The following is a 20066-nucleotide window of genomic DNA, read 5'->3' on the forward strand; positions in this document are numbered from 1 at the left end:
GACCTTGGTGACCTCGGTGACCTTGAAGTAGAAGATGAAGAAAGAATATCAGCTCGTCGAGGAAGCCTTGGAATCCGAGGAGCCGCGAACCTACCGGGCCTATCTGAAGACCTTGGTGAGCTCGGTGACCTTGGACTAGAAGAGCCAGAAACCTACCGAGTCTGTCCGAAACGTCGGTGACCTTGGTGTAACCTTGGTACAACCTTGATGTAACCTCGGTGTAACCGTGGACTAGAAGAGGTAACCGGAAGAATAATTGTGTTGCAATTTCGTCTGTGATTCGAGCCGCGAGCTCTCGATTATGCTCGAGGTGGTTCGCGAAAGGAGAAGGGGGTGTGCAAAGGCGAAAGGGTTTATAGACCTTAAGGTGTTTACGCCGAAGAAGAGAGACGATGTAAAATAAGAGATGATAACGATGTAAGCTACTGTATAATTTCGTCCACTGATTATTGTAAATTGTTACGGAACTACTGAGATCTCTATTGTAAAGTGGTCGCGGCTGAAGCTTTAATTCGCTTGACGGTGTTATCTATTGTTTATTGCATACTTTTATCGAGAATTTTTGTTTATTTTGCCCCATTTTCGCGCGGGAACGCCCCGTGTATAGTACGAAAGAAAAAAAAAAAAAAAGAAAAAAAAAAGAAGAGCCCTTTCTCGCGCTGAAAACGTTGTTATGTATCTCCTCGGTCGTGTTTTAGGTTAACTCGAACGTTTTAATAGTCCTGGCCAACGCTGATAACGGGACGAGCATGACCGAGCAAAGGATTTTGTGATAGAGAAACGTGTACCTGTGATATTTACTGTAGACATAGGAAAACGATACTAGATTTTTAATAAACATGTTCCCTTTGTGAAAATAAATTCCTGTTTGTATAAATTCATTTTATGTTACGTCGTTCACCCGACATATATCCTCTCCATTTCCTCTTCGTTTAATTAACTTCGTTTAATTCACTCGATTAAAAGTATCTGAGTCAAAGGGTTCGAGTATTGTCTCGAAAGTTTTCTAGTAATTCGGACATCTGAATTTTTTATCCAAATTTTCGTGTTTTCTACGATAGTATTACGTGTACGTATATTAAACGATAACGCGATTGAAATGATGTAATTTAAAGGGATAATCGCGACGAAAGTTGGCTACCAAGGTCAACGGCTGTTTCCAAAATGGTATGCGGTATTTTTTACGACAGAATTCGGTTGATCGATCAATTCTGGGACCGAAAGTATCGAGGTATACCCACTCTAAAAGTGATACTTTAAAAGATATTAAATTTCTAAGATTTTTCACGATTTGACCTTGACTGACCTTGAGATCACAGGCCATTGAACTCGTCCTTGGACATGTACGTCAATGATAGGGCACGATTTAACTTAATATTTCCTTAACTTAACTTACTTAATATTTTCAACTGAAAATCATTGAATTTTATTGTTAATCTTAATTATAATTAATCAAGATTAAGATTGAGTGGATACGAAGATGAAATGTTTCAGATCGAGTAAACGATTATCGAATAATGAAAATGGATAGACAGACACCAGAAAATCATTTATTCTTAATTTCTCTTTTCCCTACTAATTGTTTCGTTAAAGTTCCTTTTTCTTTACGATCCTTTTATTCTTATTCCACGATAAGTATCTACCTTTATTTAGCTATTGTATTATTTATTAGACAAGCCTTCTATTAATAGAGCATTTCCTAAAAATAGATTAATATTGAAACTTTGAAAATGCAATTGGAAACACTTTAAAAATATGAATAACATATTAATTTCTCATGAACGGAACCATTAATCGGATGTAATGAACTACTGCACACTGCAGAGCCATCTTCTAACAGTTTCGTGAAACTACTGAAAGTTGCGCTCTTTTTGTAGGTACCTTACCATAGGAGGTACTTTGTTACCATGCACGAGGTTAGAATATGAATATTATATTACTATTGTAGGTAATGCAATTACTGCAGGTGTTTCTGCGTTATCGACGGGCTGTTTTTGAATCGAATTCAACTGTGTTCGCAAAGTATTTCTGTAGATGCGAAACTCGGGCGATCCTCGCTAGGGGAACATCGCTAGGGGAGCATCGCTCTCAAGATGGCGACTTAGTTATAAAAATAGTAAAACGAAATTCAAACACGAATTTGTCCACTTACATTTCCATTAGTAATAAATAGACGATTATTCAGGTTGAATGGACGAATCGAAGCATAAAGAATCCACGAAAATCATTCGAAAGTTGTTTATGATGAATGCACACCTTTAGGGAATTTGCAGTTTGGTGTCAGTGACGCCATTGGTGGAATAATTGCCCAAGTTCTTCATTTTTCCTAAATGCGTAATTAATACAATTCTTTGCTTTAGAATACTACAATTTATTATTTTAATATATTAATTAAGGATTTATCTGCTTTTACATGTGCATTTGAGTCTACAAGTTTAGATCGTTGTTCTAAGGTCACTATTTACAATTTACGTAAATGTATTTTAACCGAAAGTAGCTTCAATTTGAACGAAACAATAACAGTATAAAATAATAAAATGGTAAAGGAAGGTGTAAATATTTCTAATCTATCATTTTTCAACGATATTTGATTTTTTTTATTTGATTTTGTAGTGGCGCCATCGGTGGCGAAACGCCCAAGCTTGAAGTAAAAATAATTCTCACTAGCGTCGCTAGATGATTCAACATCTACCTTTTAATAAATTATTTTTAATTTGCCATAAATGCATTATGAGTACAATTCTTAGCTTCCTAATGCTACGATATCTATGTTATAATGTCAAATTTATCGTTTGTGCGAGTAGTTACTTAATTTAACAATAATTATCGAGGCCTGTGGTGGACGACTCATCATCGTCGATAAGAAGATTTATGAAGACCGTCAGTAAAGAAGAACTAACTGTTAACTCGATGATACTCGATGTTATTCATTTGATTGTCTTTTGTGAAACATAATTTAATGTTGTTTGCCTTTCAAATATTTTAACGCACTTTCTGTCGATCCATTAAGCAAGAGAGATCGTTTAAAATAATGGGTAAAAATATGGGTAAACCTTACTCATACCCCTTTAATAAGTGTCGCCATCTAGCGACGATAGTGAGAACTAGTTTCATCACAAGCTTGAACGTTTCGCCACCGATGGCGCCACCGGTACTAAACCCATAATAATATTAATACCACTGTTTATTTGCTATATTATTCATTAAAATGTCACAATTTAAATAATTTAGCTTGTCTCAGGCCCAGAATAAATAATCTTAGGGCGTATACTCCCCGATAAGAGTCCCTCTGTTTAATTTTTTAGTCTAGCCGAATTGCAAGCAGTGCCGGTCTTAGCATTATTGGCGCCCCGGGCAAGATTATCGTTAAAATTTGTGAGAAAAAAGGACAAGGTAATAATATCAAACGGTGAATCTCTAGTTAGATCGTAAAAATTGTTAAACTACGTAGCATGAGAAATCATCGGTATATTCGCATATTAGGGACACCTGGCTACGGCGCCCCCTACAAATCAAAGACCCTGGACAATTGACCGATCGCTTGACTGCAAGTATCGCGGTAGAAACGTTCAAAGACTCCCAGAAAAGCAGAGTTTCTCGTCTGTAAAACAAGTAAAACTCTATGGTTCTCGGTATCCAAGCGTTCCTGATCTGGCGCGCCAACTGTCGGCGAGAATCGCGACTAGTTTTTCAGGCGAATCGATATTCTGCTCAAATATTGACTTCGCGATTGTGAGTGGTGTCGCAAGCCGAGTCGTGCAGTACAGTGCAGTAGACGGCGATGCTCTTTTAAAAACCGCGTCCCCGAAGAGTGATACACAAAGTGCTGTTAGGCGAGGCGATAATCGGAGTATCCTGGAGACAAGGACCAAGGAAAATGCTGTTGGCGGCTGTGCTTTTAGGATTGACCCTAGGTCTCTCCCACGCGAGCATCCCAGCCCTCGAGTCGACTCCGAGTTCCTTCAACAATCATGGAGGTGATTTCATTTCTCTTTTCCGATGGCCTACATTTACCTGAACCACCTCCGAACCCTCTCCTTCAATGAAAAATCGTCCGTAACGTTTCCATTAAGTTACTTCCGTCGAATCGTGGCTGATTTGACGGTATATCGCGCGGTGGATGACTCGCAGGTGCGATTGTTCCTTTGGCGAGCACCTGCAGTCACCCAAACTGTTATGGCGAATTCATTGACTGGTCCCAATAGGTCCTCCGATACCGTATTTGCACCTGATTTAGTCGATGCGGCCCGAGACACGGGAAAAATAATTACGACGACGTACATGACGCCTAATATGCTCAGTTATGTCAGAATTAATCACGTTTTTATTGATAACGAGGTAGATAAACGTCAAATCGGAATTAATTACGAGAAAACAGTTCCGACTGGAATCGGAATCGGATTTTTTTCCGTTGATTAGTTATTACTCGAGCGTCTTGTGTATCTATATGAGATGCAATAATATTTTGACACGGTTCGTCGAATATTTTCATAAAAATTCATTAAAGAGATCCGCATTATGATCCTTTATCGTTGCTCGCGTGATGAATCGATATGTACAATCTGCATAATTCGAACTATTCTTAGTTTCTTTACATTCGATTTTATTGTATTTTTTATCGCAATGAAAATAGTTCGAACCAGATCGAGTACTCTGTAGTATTTCGTAATTTGTATTGGATGCTTAATTACCACTCAACAATACATCCTTAGAAACTTTACATACTTCATAAATTATTTAATAACTTTCAAGAAATTTAAAAATTTATCTACTCGTGATTATTATTATTAAGCTTGTAAATGTCTAAAGATTCTACAAATAATTTAAAAGACTCTCGATTCAACTATTCCTTTCCTCGATTTTGCATTATACGTGTTCGTCCTGTTTTTAGATGGATTCAACCCAACCCTTTGAACTCCAACATATATGCTCCAGTGAATGTATCCGCTGTTGCTATTGACCAGATTACAATTGAAAGTCGCAAGAATAAATATCATTTACCCTGAAAACAAATTGTCCCTGCAACTAGTCTTCCATTTACGCTCAACCTTAATTCGATACAGTTCATTTCTAAAAGAGAAACAAATACAATGCAAACAGGAAGGAAGTCACCTTGAAAGAACCAAAATGAACACGAATAAACCAAAGAAAATTAGCCACAAATATACACAAAACTTAAAATCTTGTTTGTATCCCACGTACTCACAAATATTGCCCGTTTTCAGTTCCACGATTGGATTTGGATAGTCTGGAAAGCGGATACCACGGTTTGGTGAAGGAAAACGAAACTCTGGTCGAGGTAACGCCGCAGATTCGAGCTTTGGGTGCCAAGGTATGCTCCTTCCGCATCGCAAACAAACACCACGGCGAGGCACCGTTCGAAATTGTCCTGAAAGAGAAAGGAATGGCGGAGCTGAGAGCTCTACGAGTCCTGAACTGCGAGAAAAGGCGCAACTACAAGTTCGACGTCCAAGCTGTTGGCTGCAATGGCGCGTTTTCAGAAAAGTACGAATCATGTAACGTAAACTGCTCAACTAGCTATAGTTTCAATACTAAATCGTCCTTTGAATTTCATTCCAGCGCCACGGTGCACATCACAGTAGTGGACGTGAACGAGTATGCTCCACAATTCCTTCAGCCAGCCTACGTCAGCACAGTGGACGAAGGCAGACTCTACGAAGAAGTGGTACGCGTGGAAGCCTCCGACAGGGACTGCACTCCGAAATTCGGAGACGTGTGTAAATACGAGATCCTGACTGCAGATCAGCCCTTCATCATCGACAACGAGGGAGCCATACGCAACACAGAACCCTTAGACTACGAACGTTCCCATAACTACATCCTTAGCGTGGTCGCGTACGACTGTGGCATGAAGCAATCAGCTCCAGCCATGGTGACCGTCAAGGTAAACCGTGTCTGCGCTCCAGGATGGCGAGGGATCCCAGAAAGGGTAGACTACGCCGCTGGAGTATCCTCTCAACCGTTGCTCCCCTCTGCAAAGCTAGACCTCTGCGACGCCCCATGTATACTGCGCAACGTTAGAGCTACTCTAACCCTCGCCACGGATCATATAGGCAAGGGCTGCGACCGTGACACCTATGGCGTCCACAGCCAACGCAAACTATGCGGCGCATCTCGCGAGAGCGTCGATTTACTACCCACCCCTGGACCCACCACTTCCTGGACTGCCTCTCTGTCCAGGGACGAGGGCAGGGAAGCTGACGAAATATTCGAATTCGACGGGGTTGACTCGGCCGCCATTATACCTAGCGACGTTCTGGAGCACACCTTGGCTCAGAAATTCACGATTGGAGTGTGGGTGAAGCACAGACCCCGCCCTAGACAGGATCCACACCTCAAGGAACATATCCTGTGCGCTGCTGACGATCACAGTAAGCTTCCTCGTTCAAGTTCCTCGTCGCAACTTTTTTTCTTGTGTATTTGCCGGAAGTTATACTAAAGATCCGTTATACTAAAGATCCGTTATACTAAAGATCCGTTTAAATTTCAGAGATGAACAGACATCACTACGCCCTGTTCATCAGGAACTGCAGGTTGATCCTGCTGCTCAGACGAGACTTCTCTGAAGGCGACCCCAACATCTTCAGACCCGCTGAGTGGCGTTGGAAGCTGGTCCAAGCCTGCGACGACAAGTGGCATCACTACGCCGTCCAGGTCGACTTCCCTCATGTAACCTTGTACGTCGACGGAGAAGAGTGGCACACGGACGAGAAGAATCCAGAGGTGATCGACGACTGGCCCCTGCACCCCGCGAAAGGCGTCAACACGACCCTGGTCGTCGGTGCCTGCTGGCAGGGCTCCGACAACAAAACGAAACACCACTTCCGCGGGTATCTGGCTGGACTCTCGGTTCTGGTTGGAAGAAACGAAAAGCCAGATGTGCTGTCCTGCCTGCGTCGTTGCCAGGAGGGCATCCGTGTCCCGTCGATGGACCTGCTTCAGCCAGGAACTCAATTACTCACCAACTCAGACCTGACAGAGGTCCGAATCGACGGGGACAACCGCACCAACGTGGAGACGCTGATCCGTCGCATCGGGTACTCCAACTCCAGACGATTCCCTACGCCAGGTCGGCGTAATTTCCGTCTGGAAACGACCATCGTCTGCGAGGGCAGCGAGAACAATCCTCTTCCTGTCCCCACGGTTCAATCATACGTCACTGTCCTGCCTCCACCGCGACCTGGAATAACCGTTAACGGCACAGGCTACGTGGCCAGGGAGTACGCAGACTTCCGTCTAGGTGTCAGGGTATTCCCTGACGCCCGTGTCACCGCTGGCTCCGCCGCCAGGCTGGATGCCTGTGCCGTCAGCGTCTATCCAAGCCTGAACCCCGATCACGAGAGCCTAGGTCTACCTGGAGACGCCCTACGCAGAATCCACTCCATCGCCGCGCGAGTAGACAGAGATGGCGTCGTCCTCTCGGGCGCTGACACGCCGTACAATTACCAGCAGCTGATACGTCTGATCATGTACACCAATCGAAAGCCTGCTTACTATCTGGATCGCGTGTTTAAGCTGACCTGCTCAGAGCTCAGCGGCCGTTTCGCCAGCAACGAGTACGTGCAGACGTTGGCTGTTATTCATCCTAAAGAGAAGACCACAGCTCTTCCTCGTTCCACGCCTGACGAGCCACCTATAGCTAGAATCCTGGAGCCCATACCTGGCCACGCGCAACTCTCTCCTCATCACGCGGAACTCCCCGAGGAATACGCCACCACCATCCTGCGCGAGGGTAACAGGAGCATCGGAGCAGGCGGCAGCCACGCCGTCACCATCGTCGCTGCTGCCTGTATCTGTTTCTTGCTGCTGATGGCGATGGTCGGAGCAGCAAGGGTCAGAGGAGCCGCGAAACGTCGAAGATCCGCTGGAGACGAACTGGCTGCCGAGACTGAGATGGCCTGGGACGACTCCGCACTCGCTATTACCGTCAATCCTATGGAGAGGCTCACCGAACACGATCCTCATCATCCCAGTCAGAGAGAGGAGGACGTCGACGATTCTGGAAGCTCCGACTCCGAAGATGGCTCGTACAGAGACGACGACTTGGACAGCTCGGACTGCGAGAACGATTGCGAGCTGAGCAACGGACAACATCGCAGCCACGACTTGGAATGGGATCACCGCGACGTTTAAATTACTATTCCTCTGCATTCATCCCTCCCCTTTCTTTGCGCAGCGGTCGAGCAGAGTGCTAACCTGTTTATAGAGAGTAATTTTGCTTTTTTTTTTTTTTATTACTGTTGATTAGTTGCTCGGATCGTTCCATTTGGAATTTGACGTTTGGAGATTGTTTGTTTCCTAATGACACCGAAAATGTTCGATTGGTGCAAATGTAATTATTTCTGCATCGAGCTGATAGTTGGATTTTTCACCGTATTCCTATCTAAAGGCGAGAGGTCGTGTTGTATCCGTCCCCATTAATGAAATTTGTATCGTTGACGCCAGCTATTGTTACGGTTAGCGCTCTGCTTTGGAGCCAGTAAAACTTGCAAGAGTGCGGGACGCTTTACCGAATAATTGAACTCTTTGTATCCACTTTACAAAGAATACTTAAGTTTGCTGGGAATCTCTCCCGTTATTTATGTCACTCATTAGTACTAATTATTATTGTTTTCTTCATTGGTAGTAGTAGTAATAGCAGTAGGACAAAGGGAACTTGTTTTGTATACTCTCAATTATCTTCTCCGCCATTTATTCCACTGTTATACATTTTTCTATCGCTAACCGTATTCGCCGTTACTACTACTTTTGTTTATCGACACGGAGGCCCGATAATTGCATACCGTAACGCCATAATCAAAGGCAATTTACCACGTAACGAAATTTTTAAGCATATTTCATATCTGATCTCATAAGTACGTACATTCTGTGTCGTTTTTTATTCGAGGAATATGTTTTTGTAATTAGTATTAAAACCGAAAGAATGTTTCTTTACTCTGGATCGGGCCATGCTATCGTACTTGCCCAATTATGCGTTTTACTTTTAAGCGAGAAAATCCGTAATAATTTGCACAATGTTCCTTCCTGATTGATCTATGAAAAAAAAAAAAGAAAAAAAGGAAAAAAAGAAAATTGTAGCTTCTAGTGAGGACATTGCCGCGCGTCATACGATAGTGCTTCACCATTAAAATACGGTATAATAATAATCATATCCGTATACATGTGTGCGCATGCATATAGATTTGTATGCAAAAATCCGTTGCGTATAGAGACTGTATGAAGTACATATATGTGTATGTGCATGAGACACGTGTACTTACATATACATACAGTGTCCGATCATTATTCTGTGGTGAGATTAGTAGCCTTGAATAGGTGGAGAAACGATTGTTCTAAACAATGCGCAGCGATCGACCTCGGGCTGGTTATATCGTTTGTTATTTTTTTAAACAATTATCGTGCAATCACTCTTTTCATAGAGAAACTGATTTTTACGTGCCTTTATGCAAGCTAGTATGTTGAATTCTACTCTGTATTTTAATAGCGAAACTCGTCGACTGATTTCTCGTCAGTACATTCGCAAATTAGGCGAACCGCAACTGCTCTACTGTTGTTGTATGTTAAACATTACTGTTATAATGGCATAGGTGTTAAGGAACGGGCGCATAGAGATAGGCGGACATTTGTCCACGATGCTCTTCTACGTTCTACAAACTGTAATGCATCCGTAATTAGAATATAACGTAACTACGTATATACGTATTTATGCGTTACCCATTTCAATGAATCTGTATTCCACTCTCGGCAACGTGTCTGTCTCGACGGAACGTAGAAGATCGTCGTGTAAAATGCCTAGTACGTGCAATGATCCGCAGGGTATTAATTCTGACTAAATGATCTCGTTAACGACTGCGCATTCATACTCGCTACGAAGTAATGAAAGGATCTTATGTATGTATTTATGTATTTAGAGTTATACCGGTCGGATATTTAGTACTGAAAGTTTGTGTACGGATATCTATATTCATAGAAACTATATGAACAATTTATTTTTCCAATGAGCATATCATATCATTTTTATAAGAGATTTGTCGAATGTTTGAAAAGCTACCATAGCCACTCGCTATATCATCGTGTTACTTGCCATAATCGCTACTTATTTCACGCTCTTTCTTCAACGATAGTTTTCTTATAAACCTTCGAATATACATATTACAATTATACATCTCTTAAGCTCAAATTGAAAAAGGAACAAATGTTCAAAATGTCCCTAAACAAACAACAAAAACCTAAGCATTAAGCCTGCACTATACGTGTAACTGGACATGTGAATTTGTAAATGTTTCATTTCGTTACAATAATATCGATTCAAGCTAATGCAGATCGGTGAACAAACGTCGCCATGTGTTTGTAATCAAGCCTGCGCATATATACATACCTATATGTGTAAACTACAAACATTTATTTATAAATGTTCGATTCGAGTCAATATGGATTTTAATTATGTAAATCTCGAGGATCCTACTCGAAAGGAACGGTTCCAATCTTTCTATAAGAGCATCCGCTAACGCTATAAAAATTCGTTTGTGAAATTCCTTTTTAATCGCACAAGAGCATCCTTTCTTGAGTCTTTTGTATAAGTATAAAATGTAAAAAAATTGCACAAAAGAGACTACCAGCTTTTGGCATGATGTATTCTCCGTCACTTGGTCTAACGAGTCACTCGAGACAAAAGGAAACCTCTAAAAAAGAGAATAACAACACCATCGCAACCTAACTAGGTGTACACACTTGCTCTAAAGATGTACTTAATTATATAATTACGAAGGAAAGGAACTACACAAGAACAAAAACCAACTAGATTATACTATTATAATATATATTATATATAAAAAAATATATATATATATATATATCTAAGCTGTTTGCAAATGATGATTATAAAATGGAAAGAAACAGAGGGGAAGGTATGAATTTGTAATGTAACTATTGTATTTTGTAGGCAGCTAGCGTATACATATGCACATGTATAAGTGTATGTATGTTTACGTTTATAAATACTATTATACTATTATATTTACACGTACCGTTCGCCTAAGATAGTCAGCAGAATGTTTCAGATAAATCCAAGTTTAGAAGAAAGAAAACCAATCCTATGGTGACGGTGTGAGAAACGAAGTAACTACCAACCAGTTAGGCTGTATGCGAACAACTACAAGCCAACAAAATTCCCTCCCATCGCAGATTGATTGTGTGTTAACTAATAAGATTAAGTAACGTTATGTAGTAGAATTAAGGGATTTAATTAATAATACTATCTGTACGCTGGACTAGTTCCAGGAGATGAAGTATATGGCTGAGGATTACCTTCAGTATAACAGGACACACTACTGGGCGCACAGAAACGTAAAAATTACATTGTTAATTCAGCAATTGAAGCTCGTTCGACAAGAGAAATATTAGCAATAGACTGTAAACACAGAATATACACTCTCACATACACACAGACATATGCGGCCATGTATACACGCTGCACAGGCTAGGAAAGTGAAATACTATCTGTAACGACATATTATAAATAATTATTAAGACGTCAACTGTATTTGTTTAATAAAGATGTACATTCGAAAATTGCGCCTCTGGGGGACAAGTTGGAATCATTCCGAACGCTTTACAATAATTATACTCTTAATTAGGCTCACGTATTACACATTACACCATTCTTTGATTAAATTTACCTGTTATGTCAAACGGAACTGAACAAACGGACAGTATTTTACAAAATAAGATATTAACTCGAACAGAACGCCCTGACAAAGGTGATAAATACCATTAAATAGATCTCAAACGTAAAGCGAACATATATTTTAAACAATTTTGGTCTATTCTCCATCTTCCTTTACTTTTACAATAAATAATCAAAATAGTGTTCTCTTTCCATATCAAATAAGTGTCCCGTTACGAAATATCGCGTCGAATATTTCGTAATTTGTTTCTATAGTATAGTTACTGCGAGCAGCAGCTTCTGTCTCGATATCAGCAAACTATAATCGTCGTCTGCTCTCCGCTGTGAGGTGAAAACAATTTTATATTCTCCGCGCTCCAATGCAACAGCGCGCTTTGACAAACAACACTCCACACGTAAGGAATAAAGAATTCTTCTGGCTGTTCTTCTTCCACGTACTTGAACTTCAATTCTGGAAACTTCTGTGCAAGAAATAATTATGCGATAGAGAAAACGAACGATGAAGAATAGAGAGAAACATGTATATGCCATACCCTTAATCGATCGCGTGGCCATTCACTGGTGCCTTGCTGTATCGTGGTTAATACTTGGCTGACGCCGAGCTGCGACTGATCCTTTTGCTCCAATTTGTAAGAAAAGAAGTTTATGACCTAAAAAAAATTTCTTTTGCTACCATCCACGTCTACAAAGTATCGAAGGTGTTATAATTGTTCGCTATGCTTACAGAATCTATGTTTTGCACGATATCTTGAAACGCTGAATGCGTTCTGAACGGTTGAAAAATGTCTTTCTTATACAAAAGTGTATATATTAAATTAGGATTATGCGCGAGCCTATAAGTCAAACAGCTATTTATGATTTCTAACACCATCCGCAGAACTTCTTCGAGAATCGTCAGATCTTGAATCTGTAACATAATCGTGTATATTAAATCACTTTAATCATTTTAATTAGAGCAAACCGTTACCTTGGTATCTTACCAAGTCTGTGTTTGCGGTGGTTCCATTCACTGTAATAGATGTACTGTCAGAAGGAACCGAGGGCTGCGCCCGTATCTTCGTTTCCAATCTGACATGCTTCTTCGCGAGCGTTTCGAATAAACTTAACAATCTTTGGCTAACGTAAGGATGCAAGGACGTGAATTGCGCAGACATGTTCGCTAACGCTGCCAAACAATTCGTGTGTAGATACTTGTCCTGCGGAGTACACGAAATACTTTATCGTGGTATATATTTAACGATTGTTTACAGGTGTACGCGTCTTTACCCTCATTTTGAACATGTTATACTGTATCGTCCTGATGACGACAAGGATCAGCAGCCCGCCTAAGGATATTTCACTTATGGATCTCTCCGTGTACCAACTGACACCTTTGAGCATCTGAAAATTCAACATTTATATGAAATTCGATACAAAATTCTTGTACACAAATGACATTAATTAATGCGCGTAAACCTACTTACGATTTCATGTATTCTCTTGTTAAACGTTTCATCTTCGCTCAGAATTAAAAGAATGATGAGGGACATGTAAATGTGATGAGACGTGTTGTTTGGAGCGTGATACAATATTTGCAATATGGGCGTTACCTACACGTAAGTTATTAAGCTATAATAACTATCACCTAAAATTGTTTTATTAATAAATTAATCAATTCTATTCACCAATAGTTGTATATCTGGGCTTCGCATGATGTCTTGCTTCACGCTCGAATTTCTATGCAGTAACATATACAACAACAACGTGACTTCGTCCGTGTTTGGTATTTTACATACAGTATTGTACAATTTATTCAAATTAAACCTAAATGCGTTTTTCGCTTGCGTTGAATTACAGTCTTCTAAAGGAATACGCATACATTTTAATCAATTTATTTGTAGTAGAGATTTACTTATTCATTTCATTTCACAGGAATGATCTATCCTAACAGCTACTAACCTTCCATGCCCACAAATGAAAAAAGTGCATTTCTGTATGGGTTCTGCGTAGCGGTGCAATGGTTCGTTAGAACCAATAGCAACAACAGAGACTGACTAGCAAGAGGAGTCTCCGTATCTCGCTTTCTTTCTTCCTCTTCGGAAATGCCATTACTCGTTACTTGAACGTTCTTTAAACTGCTACCCATACCCATCGTTATCACGTTCCACAATCCAGCTGGGAAAGCATTGTTTATCAATACAAAAATACATACATCTATGAAAGTATATCCTTTCGAAACATACCAGCTATACTGAAAACAATACTCCCTCCTGCCTGCTGCGTGAGCAACCCAGGCGGAGCGTGTTCCTGTTGCACAAAATTGTGCAGTAACGTGCACACCACCGCTGGTGCGCGTTCACTGGAATGCGAATGCATGGCTATTCTGTAAATGCTGCTGTATTCTGCCGCGGTTTGCGAAAACAATTGCACAGAGAGCAAAACCAGCAAACAGTTTATCGCTTCCAGGTGAACGACGTACGTAAATTCACTGTTAAAAAAAAATCGTGACATGAAATATTTATTTTAGAAATGGTAGCTTTTATTCAAATTTCGGAATAGAATTTACCACAATGGAACATCCGTTATGATGTTCGTTAACGCCTCGAAGAACTCCTCTAATCTGTACGACGAGTTCGATTGCGATAATACGGGTAGCTCGGGCGCTTCAATATGTTTCACCATTTCTTCTTCCCCAACTGTTTCGATTAGATATTTTAATATACATCTTACAGCGAACAGTGCATTGTAAGTTTGCCAAGCCGATATAATTCTGTGAATAAAGTAAAGGTAACTATAGTTGTCTAAATCCAGTAATATTTTTATGTTTAATTTGTACTTTAGCTTTAGAATAAAATTGCTTCAATGAAAGTATACCATACTTCTGATTTTGCACAGATGCAAGTAAGTTGCTAGTGCGAGTAAGAACAACTTGTATCAAAGCTCCAAGATTCCCAGTGGTTAGATTATTGGCGAGCAATTGCTGGCACAAGGAATCCAAACGGGAGTCCAGCTCTATTTGATCATTCCTGGTAACGGGTGGTCTTACATTGTAGGAAAGGAAAGTGTCCCAAAAAGGATCATTAGGAAGAATGCCTTTCTTCCCACAGAATCTCTCCAGATAAATATTCTTGGACAGATCATCGTACCGACTTGGCGTTGCACCCATTGCCTTCCCTTAAGCTTCTGAGTTAACATTATAAATAATTTCATTAGGATACATTATAAATACTTAATAAATTATATTTGTGTACAATAGATTTGACTAAAACTCAAATATATGATAAGTTTAAAAGAAACGAGGGGTTTAAACAGATAAATATATTATACATACTTTGACAATCTACTGTCATAGAAGCTTGTTACTGCTTGTTACTTTAAAAACATTCACCAAAACTTGGCGAGTGTGGGCTTCACTAATAGATTTCTCAGCGTCTTTCGTGGCGAAATTGTGTTGAAAATATTCTTATGATAAATTCGCAGATAATATGAACACTACAAGAGGCTCGAAGAAATATAACCCCTTCATGTGTCAACCGAGCACTTTACTACATATACATGTCAAATACGAAAGCGCCATCTTTAAAGTTCATTAAACGTATACGTGAAATTATTTCCACTGATTCTAATTAATAAATACGCTTATTGCTATCTTTCGGAAGCTAAAAATAAAGGATGTGAAATGCATGCTTGCTCCTGACACATGGACACAAGTTTCATATCATTAAGATGACGTATCAATGTAATCGCAGAGTACTCTTACAGAGGCGACACTCCGCCGTTTTTTATGGTATATATAGTATAGTTCAGAGAATTACCACCAGTCGTCAAAATACTTCTCAATGCAGCCGCTAGATGGCGCTGTTAACTAAAGTAAAAATAATTATAAATAATTATTCACAGAAAACATAAATTTGACGTATTATATAAGATATTCCAGCTGTATAACGCAAGGAATCATATTACTTATGCATTTATCGCAAATAAAAAATACTTTATTAAAAGTTACACGTGGCTTCATCTAATGGCAACAGTAGGAACTATTTTCACTACAAACTTGGGCATTTCGCCACCGATGTCGCCACTGGTACCATAACTAATATCAACATATTTCAGTGATTGATAATAGAATTATTATCACTCCAATATTAATTTAGAATGTCATCCAAGACAGCACATGTAATTTCCTTTTTTTTTTACACACGTAGTATTAATAAATTGTAAAGAGAAATCGAATGTAAATTGTCTACTGGCTACCTAACCTTTATTGAATTGCTGTTTTGTTTATTACAATTTGTATTGTAACCCCTCTTTAATCTTTAAACGCTAAATATTCAACATTTTATTTTAGATTTCTGATACTCTTAGAATTCTTCATCTGCCACCAGAACTCTCCAATGAACGGCGCAATGAATTATTTAAAAAATTTGGTGCTGTTAATACACGGACCTTGAGACCCTCCAAGAAATATACTGTAACTTATGCAAAGTTTCCATCGCAACAGGCAGCTACAGAAGCATTATTGCGTCTGCATCAATTAAATATTCGAGGGCAATACTTGACGGTTGAATTCGCTAAGAAATTTATATCTATAGAAAATACACCAAACGAAGTTTATAATGATAAGCTTACCACGGAAGAAAGTAAAAAGGAACCAATTAGTAAATCCAATTTTCAAGCTTTTCTACAAAAATTGAATAGTTGGACTGCCAATCAAGTTTTCTCTCAACCGCCTCCTCCAAATATACAATATAAATATTTACCACCGACAAAGAGTACATTGATAAGAATAGCTATCCAATTGGTAAAAGAACCAGCCTTCTATACACAGGTAAATTAACGAAAGAACATAGTTTACATTATAAACTTCTAAATGGTTCATGTTTGTACAGGTTCTACACTTAATGAACAAAATGAATTTGCCTCCACCTTTTGAGGAACTTGAAGCAGAATTTCCACTGCTTAAAGATGTCTATAATTTAGAAAAATACAAGAATATATTCGAGAAAGGAAGCTTAAATGACAAAGAATACGAAGGTAACGAAACCACAGTTTTATTCCATTTTTATCCAAATTTTATTTATGAGTTTGTTATATAATATATTTATCTCAGCAGATTCTTGCAATAAAGAGGAGGAAGAAGAAGAAGAAGAAGAATCTGAAATAGAGTCAGACGAGGAAAATAGCGCGACGCAACTCGTAGAAATTATCCCTGTAAAAAGAAAATCTCAACAATCCACAAAGCGTTTAAAAATTCCCAAATTCGTTAACCCTGCTAAACAAATCGCAGCTACTACTTCTACGCAGAAGGTTGTAAAACCAGAAGACATGTTTGAGCCGGTGCAGCGTTCAGAAGCGAAGAATCTGAAGATTGAATTAAAAACAGTAGAGACATTGTTGGACGTCTCGAGTAGGGAAGATAATGTTGTAACTGAAAATACTGTAGATGGGGGTTTTGGTTTAATGTTTCCTCTTCCCAAAAATCCCGAAACTGTTGAAGACGAAAGCACGGAAAATATTCAACAGGAAGTGATCACTTCCAAAGAATTGGCGGATAATAAGATTTCTGCCAACGGTATTATAATAATAACTTGTTTAGTCCTAATATTCAGTTATCGATTAGTTTACTGATTCAATTGTTGGCTTTTGAATCGAAAGTCCCAAAGGATTAAAAATTAATTTCATTTATATTGCAGATCAGAGGCTGCTTCCTGTTTTCAAAAATTATCATCCTGGCAAGCCTTCTAATCGTTTGTACATAAAAAATCTTGCAAAACAAGTCGAAGCAAAAGACCTCCATTTTATTTACCGAAGATTTATGGTACCTGAGTTAAAAACAGTATTTGAGTAAGAATTTTTAACGAGTATTTAAAATATTGCAGTTCTTGTTTAGTTTGTTATAACATTCTATAATATAATCTTTATAATTCTAGGTATGATGTGAGACTCATGCAAGAGGGTAGAATGAAGGGTCAAGCATTTGTTACATTACAAAATATCGAACAAGCACAGCTGGCTCTCAATCAAACGAATGGATACATATTAAAAGACAAGCCAATGGTCGTGCAATTTGCTAAACCAGCAAAAAGTTAATGTAAATTCCTAACCTTATTTATTTCATCTATCATAAATCATGTGACACAAACAAGAATATTTTAAATAAAAATATACTTCATCAGATCCCTTAATTACATTGTTTTATACGTTTTATTGTAGCGAGTATTTGCTAACTGAAAATAAAATCCGCTACAAAGAAACACTTAGTGGCTCCATCTAATGGCAACAGTAGGAACTATTTTCACTGCAAACTTGGGTGTTCCGCCACCGATGGCGCCACTACTCCCCCCCCCCCATCCAGCACTATTTAAATTTTGTATACATACAATTAATCTGTCGTCAGAAAGAAACGGTTTATAATATTAATTTATAATTATATCTTCGATTTAAAGTTATTCTAATTGTCTGATATGGATCAAAAGTACATTTCGTCTATGTATAAATGGTAAGAATGCTCATATAAATATATTAGAAGAGTTAAGAAGAAAGTAAAGGTTAATTTTGATAAACATAGAAAATTTATGTTTTGTATCGGTTTAATCAATTATTGTACTATTTAAAGGTTCGAAGAATGTGGAGTAATATCGAATATAAGGACACACCTACGTCAAAATCTAGTGAATGCATTAAAAAATAAGGACCTTGTACTGAAAAGTGATGGTCCTAAATCAGCCAAACAGTATGTTTACGATCTATTGATAGCAGAGTATTTATTCAATCATAATTACGCTTATACATTATCGGTATTTGCCAGTGAAGCACCACTTTTAGTAAACTTTTCCAATAAGACAATGGAAAAGTCTGATAGGAATGAAAATGATAATGAAAAGTTAAGGAGCGATTATGTGTTACATGCCCTGGAAACACTAGGTATTAATCCTCACGATACTAAAGGAAAACATGTTATATCACAGTATATTAAAAATGATATGCCACTGTTGTTGTGTATATTAAAGTGCATAACTATGTTCTTCTACAATACGCACAATAGTGTACCAATAAAAGAAAATGTGTCCCTCTGCAATGAATCAACACAAACTCAATTCTCGTGGCGTGCTTACAAGTTACAAATTGAAAAATTGGAAATGCTAAAGAAGAAGGTATCTATGCATAAGCAAGTAGTAGATAGTAAGCTACGCAAAAGAGAAATGATGTTAAAGGAAAAAGCAGTTCTTATAGAACAGCAACTTGAAGTATTAAATACAAAATTGGAACAAGTTCAGGTAACATGAACTATTATCTCGTAATTAATGTGTATTCTAAATTGACTAATAAATAATAGAATATACTATTTTAGAAGGTGGTGCATTCAGTGAGCTTGAAGGAACAACAGTTAAAGGAAACAAAAATGAATAACGAACAGTATATTTTACAGAAGGAAATGAAATTAGCGCTCAAAGAAAGATTACTATTACAAGAAGAAAATAGGTAAGCGATACCACATGTATATATAACTTATGCGTTACTCCATTTTTGTATAATTACTTACGATTTGTAGATTGCAAAAAGAACAAACCAACTGCAAAAAGTTAGAAGACGTAGAAAAATTACAGGAACAAGAAACGAGGAAAACATCGACGAGTCGCGATTTAAAGAATATGGAGGTACAAACAGAGTTTGTGAGCAATCCATCTCAAGAGGAAAGAATCAAAGCGCTTACTAAAGAGAAGGAGGAATTAACTGCTCTCATAAAAGATCAGCAATTGAAAATAGAACAGATAACGCAGCGTGCCCTTCAGTTATGTCGACAAATAGAAGGGATACGCACGTTAAGGCCTACTAGCGTAGAAATTCCAACGCAAACTGCAAATACAAATACAGTTATTAGCGAAAGTAGTTCCACGGAAGATATTCTTCATGATGCAAAATTGAGACTCAAGCGGCTAGAGGAAGAGAGTTTGAAAGCGGATCAATATTATTACAATTTTATCAATAATTCGTAATGTTTACTATAATTTAATAGCGGTAAAATAAGAATTAATATGACATTTGTATTAAATATAGTATTTATAACGCACATAGTAGTTTTGTAGGAGCAATCTAAGCATAATTAACAAACAATCAGGTATGAAACTGGTGACATCTTTATTGCGATCGCTAATTCTATTTGTTATAAACTACATAAAATCTTAGTTGTATGTACAAATTTAAGACTGAATTGAATATATACCAAAGAACTTTTGTTATCTAGTTTATTTTATAAAATTGGACGTTAATATAATATACAAATTAATCTCTATTTTTCTTTATTATTTGAATTCTACCTTAATACATGCAACACCAAACGTAGTATATAAAATGTTAAGTCAAATTTTGTCCATTGTTG

General features: G+C 38.4%; 5 protein-coding genes across 8 annotated transcripts in view; 3 read left to right on the top strand and 2 right to left on the bottom strand.

Annotated features, from left to right (window-relative positions):
* Positions 1-1324, bottom strand: part of LOC128896976 (uncharacterized) — a 2069-nt gene extending 745 nt beyond the window's left edge. The window contains exons 1-2 of the mRNA XM_054160592.1: positions 1307-1324; positions 22-529 (exon numbers count right to left, since the gene is read on the bottom strand). Coding sequence (XP_054016567.1) covers positions 22-529; positions 1307-1324 — 526 coding nt within the window. The remainder of the gene's footprint in view (positions 1-21; positions 530-1306) is intronic.
* A 2368-nt stretch (positions 1325-3692) lies between these two features.
* Positions 3693-11592, top strand: LOC128896957 (calsyntenin-1). Its single transcript, XM_054160563.1, has 4 exons — positions 3693-3977; positions 5226-5505; positions 5581-6392; positions 6512-11592. The coding sequence occupies exons 1-4, from the start codon at positions 3878-3880 to the stop codon at positions 8152-8154; spliced, it is 2835 nt and encodes a 944-aa protein (XP_054016538.1). The 5' UTR covers positions 3693-3877; the 3' UTR covers positions 8155-11592.
* LOC128896958 (dymeclin) lies at positions 11534-15440 on the bottom strand. Of its 2 annotated transcripts, none has more exons than XM_054160565.1 (12): positions 15018-15440; positions 14566-14869; positions 14253-14456; positions 13930-14174; positions 13646-13861; positions 13372-13547; positions 13171-13296; positions 12974-13087; positions 12688-12903; positions 12432-12614; positions 12241-12357; positions 11534-12165 (listed from the first exon to the last, which is right to left on the bottom strand). In XM_054160565.1, exons 2-12 carry the CDS (start codon positions 14850-14852, stop codon positions 11998-12000), a joined length of 2052 nt encoding a protein of 683 aa, XP_054016540.1. In that variant the 5' UTR covers positions 14853-14869; positions 15018-15440; the 3' UTR covers positions 11534-11997. The 2 variants fall into 2 exon arrangements, with proteins under 2 accessions (XP_054016540.1, XP_054016539.1); XM_054160564.1 differs by having other exon boundaries at positions 11534-12168; positions 15018-15436.
* A 313-nt stretch (positions 15441-15753) lies between these two features.
* On the top strand, positions 15754-17876 carry LOC128896959 (RNA-binding region-containing protein 3). 2 transcript variants are annotated; one of them, XM_054160566.1, is made up of 6 exons: positions 15754-15862; positions 16035-16514; positions 16576-16720; positions 16797-17258; positions 17380-17530; positions 17617-17876. In XM_054160566.1, exons 1-6 carry the CDS (start codon positions 15842-15844, stop codon positions 17774-17776), a joined length of 1419 nt encoding a protein of 472 aa, XP_054016541.1. In that variant the 5' UTR covers positions 15754-15841; the 3' UTR covers positions 17777-17876. The 2 variants fall into 2 exon arrangements, with proteins under 2 accessions (XP_054016541.1, XP_054016542.1); XM_054160567.1 differs by having other exon boundaries at positions 16800-17258.
* Positions 17877-18045: 169 nt separating this feature from the next.
* LOC128896961 (centrosomal protein of 63 kDa-like) lies at positions 18046-19979 on the top strand. Of its 2 annotated transcripts, none has more exons than XM_054160568.1 (4): positions 18046-18185; positions 18303-18963; positions 19038-19168; positions 19239-19979. In XM_054160568.1, the coding sequence occupies exons 1-4, from the start codon at positions 18151-18153 to the stop codon at positions 19681-19683; spliced, it is 1272 nt and encodes a 423-aa protein (XP_054016543.1). In that variant the 5' UTR covers positions 18046-18150; the 3' UTR covers positions 19684-19979. The 2 variants fall into 2 exon arrangements, with proteins under 2 accessions (XP_054016543.1, XP_054016544.1); XM_054160569.1 differs by having other exon boundaries at positions 19041-19168.
* Positions 19980-20066: the final 87 nt, after the last annotated feature.

This window comes from Hylaeus anthracinus, unplaced genomic scaffold, assembly GCF_026225885.1.
Source record: "Hylaeus anthracinus isolate JK02 unplaced genomic scaffold, UHH_iyHylAnth1.0_haploid 11978, whole genome shotgun sequence".
Lineage (NCBI taxonomy): Eukaryota > Metazoa > Arthropoda > Insecta > Hymenoptera > Colletidae > Hylaeus > Hylaeus anthracinus.

Bases quoted from the DNA above. Each gene is read 5' to 3' on its own strand.
- LOC128896957 (XM_054160563.1), top strand. From the start codon at position 3,878: ATGCTGTTGGCGGCTGTGCTTTTAGGATTGACCCTAGGTCTCTCCCAC. The intron at 5,506-5,580 runs GTACGAATCATG...ATTTCATTCCAG, and splicing joins AATGGCGCGTTTTCAGAAAA to CGCCACGGTGCACATCACAG. The intron at 6,393-6,511 runs GTAAGCTTCCTC...TTTAAATTTCAG, and splicing joins GTGCGCTGCTGACGATCACA to AGATGAACAGACATCACTAC.
- LOC128896958 (XM_054160564.1), bottom strand. From the start codon at position 14,852: ATGGGTGCAACGCCAAGTCGGTACGATGATCTGTCCAAGAATATTTAT. The intron at 13,297-13,371 runs GTGAATAGAATT...ACTTACGTGTAG, and splicing joins GCCCAGATATACAACTATTG to GTAACGCCCATATTGCAAAT. The intron at 12,904-12,973 runs GTAAAGACGCGT...TGTACTCCGCAG, and splicing joins ATAACATGTTCAAAATGAGG to GACAAGTATCTACACACGAA.
- LOC128896959 (XM_054160566.1), top strand. From the start codon at position 15,842: ATGTCATCCAAGACAGCACAT. The intron at 15,863-16,034 runs GTAATTTCCTTT...ATTTTATTTTAG, and splicing joins TGTCATCCAAGACAGCACAT to ATTTCTGATACTCTTAGAAT. The intron at 17,531-17,616 runs GTAAGAATTTTT...TTATAATTCTAG, and splicing joins GAGTTAAAAACAGTATTTGA to GTATGATGTGAGACTCATGC.
- LOC128896961 (XM_054160568.1), top strand. From the start codon at position 18,151: ATGGATCAAAAGTACATTTCGTCTATGTATAAATG. The intron at 18,186-18,302 runs GTAAGAATGCTC...TACTATTTAAAG, and splicing joins ATTTCGTCTATGTATAAATG to GTTCGAAGAATGTGGAGTAA. The intron at 18,964-19,037 runs GTAACATGAACT...ATACTATTTTAG, and splicing joins CAAAATTGGAACAAGTTCAG to AAGGTGGTGCATTCAGTGAG.